Below are 7205 nucleotides of genomic sequence, written 5' to 3' on the forward strand. Positions count from 1 at the left end.
AATGTAAGATCCTCGGGTTTTTTCTTGTCGAGGTCTTGGGAGGGCTGGAGTGAGACATCACAGATGGAGATTGGATGAAACCCGCTTGCTACACAGTGGGGGACAAATAACGCTTGCCTCCGTGTTTGCCCTTCTGTTCCTCAAAGCCTCACACACCAGCCAGGCCCTGCGTCTGCGCTGCAGCAGCTGCTCCTAAGTCCCAGCGATGTTTTATTAACTTGAAACTCCCACAAAGCGTTTGCTTTTAGAAATAAAGACCTGACGTTGCAGACTGAAAATTAAACGGGTTTGTTACCTTTGTAATGCACTTACGAGGCTTCTGATCAGGACGCAGCTTTGGAGAAGTGAACTCAGTTTGGGGAGGGGTGACCACCCACCCCCTGCTCCCTAACTGCTCTGCCCAGATCAGAGTGCTGCCAGAGCCTGTTCCTGCTGCTCTCCATCGGCTCTTGGGCTCGTGGTACCACTGTGCTGGGGCAGACATGGCACTGCTGTGTTCCCACACCAGCACTGCTACCAGGGAAGGGTTCCTGAAACTGCAAGGTGGCTTAGGAAACGCATCCAGGAAAGCAGTGTAAAATGCACACGCTTAGCACCTCTCCAGATTAAGCCACCTCAAGCTGGTTCCTGGCAAATCATCTCAGCATTACAGACCCTGGCCCTGGCAGCCTCTGATCAAATCCAGACTAATCTCCCGTATCCCCGCTGTGTTTGTGACCAGTTGGGGTGTTCCCTAAGAGTTCCGTTAGCAAAGAGTGCAAGCAGCCACAGCCAGAAAAATGCTGTCCAGTTGGTGAGGCCAAGGGAGGCCTCGTTAGAGCTCATTTGTACTGATTACAGACCATCCTCCCTAATCTCTCAAGAGTTCTTGGTTTCAATTGTGATGTGCTTGTTTCAGGAGCACAACTTCAAAGCACGTAAACACTTTGTTTGACACCAGATTACGGCCATGAGCTGCAAAAGTGAAGTGGGAAGAGGGATAGTGTGAATCATGAGCAGGCCAGGGAGACGGCTGGGACTGATGTTACAAGCAGTGATGTCCATGGGTGAAAGTCCTCATACTTCCAGTCTTGAGACCCATGAGGGCAGCAAAGGTCCCACTGCCAGCCACCCCCAAATCAGGAGGGTGAAATACACACAGAGTGGCAGCAGGGGCCCAAGTGCTGGCTGGGCAGAGCCTGGCTGAAACCCTGCTGTGCCTCTCGGTGAGCTGGGAAGCGTGACGCTTCACTGCCTTGGTGGGCGCCGGGGCCATGTAGCCGGTGACTGGGGCTTCCTTACAAATCTAGCATCAAAGTGCTCAGTCCAGACCAAATGTGTCCGTAAGAAGGAATTCAGACATGAAGGGATTTACAAGCTTATTACTGAGGTATGACCAAGACTGGTCCCTCAACTGAAGGGGCTTCTTTGGCCCCAGATGTGTACAGGGGCAGCTGGGAGCTAACCCAGCTCATGCCCTGCCCTGGGAGTGTCACCAGGGGATTCTGTGGCTGTGCCAAGGCGAGTTGAATGCTCTCGGGCTCCTGCACATCTCTCAGCAAAATATAAGCAACTCTTCCTTGAAAAGAGCTTCCTTGAAAAGGCACAGTTCCCCTCCTTGAATAGAACTTTTCCCTCCATCTAAGGATGCAGCTTTTTAGAAGGCAAGGCACTGAGCACTGCAGTATGGCCTCTGTCTCCCCAGTCAGAGCATCTTTAATAACTAGCCTGGGTGGTTATTTCCTAAGAATCATCAGCCCATCATGAAGCAAGAGGGATTAACCGAGCAGCAGTGAGTGAGGCGGGATAGTGGCTGTGATCATCTGGGCGCAGGAGGAGCACTTGCCCTGGCTCCCGGTCTGGCCACAGCTGCTGGCAGAGGATGGTGGACAATGTTGCGATGGCCGGTGTCCTTGATGTCCTACACTGCTGCCCCTAAATTATTACTCGCAGTCACCAGCAACTCAATGCCAGCTTGTGCCCAGCTGTCAAAGGCTCTGTATCCTGTCACCAATCCACTGAGCCATCAGTCTCTTGATGCAGGCTGCATTTACTCCAGTAACCTACAAGTGGAAGGCTCAGGGTTGTCTCCTCAGTCCCTTGATCCTCCCCTACCCCCTGCCAAAATAACTCTCAAGTCTTGAATCAGTCCTGCCTGGTCTACCTGCAGTCCTGATCACTCATGAGCAGAGTGGGGCATGGCTTTTGGGTATTAGCCACTTCCCGCAGGAAAAAGGGATTGGGATTCGGGATGTCCAAAAAGAGCGATAGAGACGTGTGGGTCAGAAGCAGACCTCAAGGCTAAAGAGACATCTAGGAAGACAATGTGAGCGAGTCCCGCTGCCTGGGCCAGCTCCCGAACCACACAGGGCTAAAGGGCTGAGGGGCCCAGAGGGCACCGGCTCTGCCCTGCCATGTGGAGCTATTTGGAAGACTCTCTGGTACAGGACTGGAGATGAAAGCAAAAGGATTATCTCTGGAATTAGATTATTTAGATTGGAGCCTTAATCTCTGACCCTGTTTGCACAAGAAAATAGTAAAACTCCCTGGGATTATTTGGGCTTTGTTGTGCAAGTAAACCCAGGCTTGCAGCAAGAGCTTCTTCTGGAAGAAAATAAAATGAATACTTTGGAGATCTGTTCTGTCTGACCTGTTCACTGTGTCACGGTCAGACCTGGCAGAAAAGAACTACAGATGATTTGGCAGAGACCCAGCTTTCCTCGGCAGTAGCTGTGGCTCCAAGACTGCCTCTGCAATGACACAAAGGTGGTCTGCAGCCTCCCTTCCCCCACCACCGCTGTCCCTGTGTTTCTTGGGATGACAAACACAGCTCTGCCATGGCACAAACATAGGGACTTGCCTAAGAGAAAAGGCAGTAGCTGGCAGGGAACACCCACAGCTACCGTGATGCTGCACTGTGGGTCAGTGCAGCCTCCAGAAATGGGTTTACAGTTTTAAGTAAGCTCCACTCTTAAGTGAAGCACATTTGTGTATCAGCACCCCCCAGGGCAGACACAAGCCTGCACAGGTCTCTCCCTCCCCAGTATTGCCCTAAGTACATGTATAACTTACCAGGACTCTGGACTTTGTTCAGTTTATCACCCTCATCTCCTGTGCCCAATACACCTGCTGTACCAGTAAATATGGAGATCTGCAAATATCCATTTTCCAATTTCTTGGCTCACACGCACATTTCTAAGACTGGACGAGCTCCATAGATAGACACAGATAGTTTGCATACACCCACTTGCAAACAAACTCTTCTACTGCTGCACTCTCAGGTGGCTATTCTGCACTCCCCACTTTAATGCATGCACCCACGGACCTCTCCCAGTGCACACGACTGTGCAAACATGAGCACACACACACGAATATAAGGAGAAACATCGTTTTTCCATTGCTGGGATATCAGCCGTCACTACTGCAGCTATGCTGGTTGGCACAGCAACAGGAAAGCAAAAAAGAACATGGGACATGGATCTGTGGACCCTGAGAATTTGAAAGGGAATCTGGAAGGTGAAAGATTGGAGACGGAGGAAGCAGGAAGATTTTCGTCCAGTTAGAGTAAGGGGGCAACTGCACTCGGGGACACTGAGAATCACACAGCAATCATGATGCTCTTTGAAGAAATTAGTCCTGGCAACTTGTGATTGACCCTCTGCATAGAGAAAGGAGACAACTGTAGATCTGGCAGAGGAAGGAAGCGGGAGGTTGGGAGCCTCTTGGGGAAAGGGGAAGGAGGATGTGATCTGATGTGGAAGCAGCTGGTAGGGCCTGGCAGCTGCTGTCAGTCACTGCTGCAGACACATGCAGCATTTTTGAGTATGAACAAGCTGGAGAGCAGGATGCTGCCACACAAGGAGGCTCCTGGCGAACCCCCTGGCACCAACAATGTTACAGCTCAGCTCCTGCAGCACAGCCCCCACGGTGCACATGCTCACAGTTGTGATGAAATGGCCTGCAAAGAGGGGTGTGGGGGTGTGGCTATTGCTGCCTATCCACCTCCCACCCAGCTCCCCTCTGTACCCTTCCTCCCATTGCTCCTAGCTGCCGTGCCACAGGGGCTCTCACCTGACCCCTTGCAAGCGGGAGGGATGCAGGCGTGGGAACCCTCCACACTGCGCTCATCATGAACAGGCCCCCTGGCCATGGGGACAGCGGCAAGGAGGGCAGAATTCTGCTGCGGGCTTAGGGTTTGGCAGTGACTGCCCCTCCTGCGGCAAGGACTTGCCCCCAGACCCCGCGGACGCCAAGGTGTGCATTTGCCGAAGCCCTTCTTCCCCAGCCCAGCCACCACCTCTCACAGGGACATCCAGCCTTCACGTCATTTCAACGTGCATATTTATCGCTTTCCCCCCGCAAGACACGTATTTGAATTTACTCTTGGTAAACATAACCATAGGAGATGCGAATATGTGCTGGGGAAGCATAAATAACTCCACACAGATAGACACACACACAGAGACAGCAAACACAGACACGGTTCACCAAGGGAAACCAAGAAGTGCAGAGCACGCCCTGAGGCTGCCACCAGTCCCAACGGCTTTGCTCTCATCCACCAAGCCAAGAAGATTTCTCCTGATTTTTCTTTGCAGCAGCTGGTGGGAGAATAAAGCTGGGGAGGAGGAGTCTGAAGTTGCAAATTTCCCATGAAAGTATCATGGCAAGTCCTGGCTCTGCAGTTTCCTGCAATCATCTCCAAGGAATGGTTCCAGTTGTAGGAAGTTGCAAGTCTTTCACAGTGTGAAAGGGTGGAGGGGCATGGGGACCACCATGAGGGAGGAGCAGCAGGTCATCTTGCAATGTCCCAATTGCAGCCAGCCGATAAACCTTCATATGGGAACATCGGGGCTAGATGCTCCATCTAGGTCCTCTTCTGCCCTCTCTAAGGTGCAGATTTTCCTTTAGCTGAGAATAATCTTCAACGGGACATCATCCGAACAAACTCTGCAACCAACAAGAAAAGGCAGCCCTGAAGAAGAAGCCATCCATGGTCTCCAACCCCACTCTCATTCCCTGGAGACAGCATGCAGCCAGGGTGAAACCGAGGGTCCACACACTGCCAGAGAGTACGCGCTGCTCCATGAGCGGCCTGGAGAGCTCACAGAGAAAAAGCTTTAATCTTGCATTAGATATGTGGTATGCTCCCACTAGCAGGTCAGTTCATCGCCTCAGACTCCTTCCCAGTCAGAATGCAGCCTTGTTTGCACACGTGACTCCTTGTGAGACGTGACAGCAAGTGTTGTCTCCTTTCACTGTAACTTCAGGAACCTTGATTTACAGTCTTGGGAACACAGTATGATTTCTTAGTAAGCTCGTGTCCTGGCTTTGAGTTAGAATAGAACCCTAACCCGTGACAGCTTGCCACTCCACAGAGACACCAGCGTGGGAAAGTACTAGTGTTTACTTTGACGGACCCTTCCTTTTAAAGATACAGGTTAACTGTAAGGACACCCTGGGTCTACTTCTTCACCGCCCTGCAGCTTGTGAAGTCAATTACAATTGTTCAAACTGAGTATAAATGCCATCAAATATAAATGTGTTTTCATTCTGCACTTGAATTGCCAAGGAACTAGTAACTCTGCAAAGCAGAGGGCAGTGGAAATTACCCCCTTGACTTCTCCTTTTCCATTGATGGAGCTGTTCTTTTAGAACTAATGCAGTTATGTCACAGAGAAAATGATACTGGGATAGCATTTCATGTATTTTAGCTGCCTAACATAATTTAGCTGTGTGGAACAAGGAGATCTACTGTCATGTAATCAGCCAGTGCATTAGGACAACTTTGGCTAATAGATACTTTCTACAAAGACATTTCTAGGGATTTAGCATTTTCAAAGCCCCCAGGGACTTCAGTAATCCTGAGGAATGAGACTCATAGTCATGCAGGAGACCCAGGAATGTCTTTGAGCGAAAAAAATTACATTAATTTAATTTTAATTCTGTAGTTCCTGTGCTTCACCCTTACCGCAGAAGGATGTCTGGATTTGCTCTAGGAAAACAAGCAGCCTGCCATGCTTTCACACCTTCCAGCTCTTATATCCGCTTAGCTGTCTGGTATCAACTGCTTCCCTCCACAGAAACCCTGAGCTCTATTAATATTGCTCCTGCCACAGCTAATGGCTAGGATAGTAGCATAACCACACTTATTTTTCCAAGTCCTTCTGGCATGAAAAGTGGGAGGAGAAATTAATTATCTCTAGGATTTAAGATGACATCTCTAGATCAGGTATCTGCAGTCCTAGTGAGCACACCTGGCACATGACCATCTTCTGGCATAAAGACACTGGAACAAATTCTGTATAAACCCAGATAACAAGGTAAGCCAGAGGAAATGGAAGGTGCAATGCGTTCTCCAAACCAACCCAGCCTCCTCACAGCTCTTGCAATAGATTTAACAGAAAGGAAAACGCCCCACAGAAAGAAGGCTGGCAGAGCATGCATGCACCGGGATCTGCTCCACTGTCACAGGATGTATCTATTACCACACTAGAATTACGGAGGCACAACTGAAACTGAGATGCAGCATGAGATCATACACAAATGAACACTTCAGCTGAGGAATTACGGTGTGGGCCAATGCTCTCCATTTTACTCAGCTGACTAGGGAAAAAAAATCGTTTGATTTTTTTTTCCCCCCATACTTGAGATACCTGGGCCCCCCGCATGCAAATCTTCCCTTCTGCTTCTGTCTCTGAGGTGAAACTCTGACTCACACCAGAGCAGAGGGACAGGGAGCATTGATTCCTCCTCACCTTCAAAGTCAACGCGCCCATCTCCATTCAGATCCACGTCCCGGATGATCTCTTCAATGTCCCGATGGCCCACCTGCTGCCCTAGAAGCTTCTTCATGGCTTCTCGCAGCTCACTGGTGCTGATCTCCCCATCACCATTGGTGTCAAACTGAAAGTGTGAAAAATACCAGCAGGAGAAATACAGTTAATGGAAATGGGTCTTGCTCTGGGTTGGATTTTGTATAGTCCTTCTCCTGAATATCCTATTTTTCCTGCATTTCTTTTGTGTCCCTCCTTTGGGTGCCTTTTGGATCCAGTCTGTATTTTTTCCTCAGAAATCCCTTTTAACTGCTGCATCTGCACCAGCCTTCCTCTTCCTTGCCTCAAGGGTTCCCTTAATTTAGGGACTTTCTCTTTCTCCCTTGCTTCATGCCTGGCTTGGCTCTTTCTCTGTCTTCTACTGTGCTGCTCTCTCCTCTTCTTCTCTTTCCC

The 7205-nt window shown here is 49.9% G+C and overlaps 1 protein-coding gene across 2 annotated transcripts in view; it reads right to left on the reverse strand.

The window, feature by feature from the left end:
* Positions 1-4337: 4337 nt before the first annotated feature.
* CABP1 (calcium binding protein 1) overlaps positions 4338-7205 on the reverse strand; it is a 14290-nt gene continuing 11422 nt past the window's right edge. For both annotated transcript variants that reach the window (XM_010133942.1, XM_010133941.1), the window contains 2 exons: positions 6735-6882; positions 4338-4926 (listed from right to left, as the gene is read on the reverse strand). In XM_010133942.1, coding sequence (XP_010132244.1) covers positions 4901-4926; positions 6735-6882 — 174 coding nt within the window. In that variant the 3' untranslated portion in view covers positions 4338-4900. The remainder of the gene's footprint in view (positions 4927-6734; positions 6883-7205) is intronic.

This window comes from Buceros rhinoceros, unplaced genomic scaffold (genome assembly GCF_000710305.1).
Source record: "Buceros rhinoceros silvestris isolate BGI_N320 unplaced genomic scaffold, ASM71030v1 scaffold38783, whole genome shotgun sequence".
Lineage (NCBI taxonomy): Eukaryota > Metazoa > Chordata > Aves > Bucerotiformes > Bucerotidae > Buceros > Buceros rhinoceros.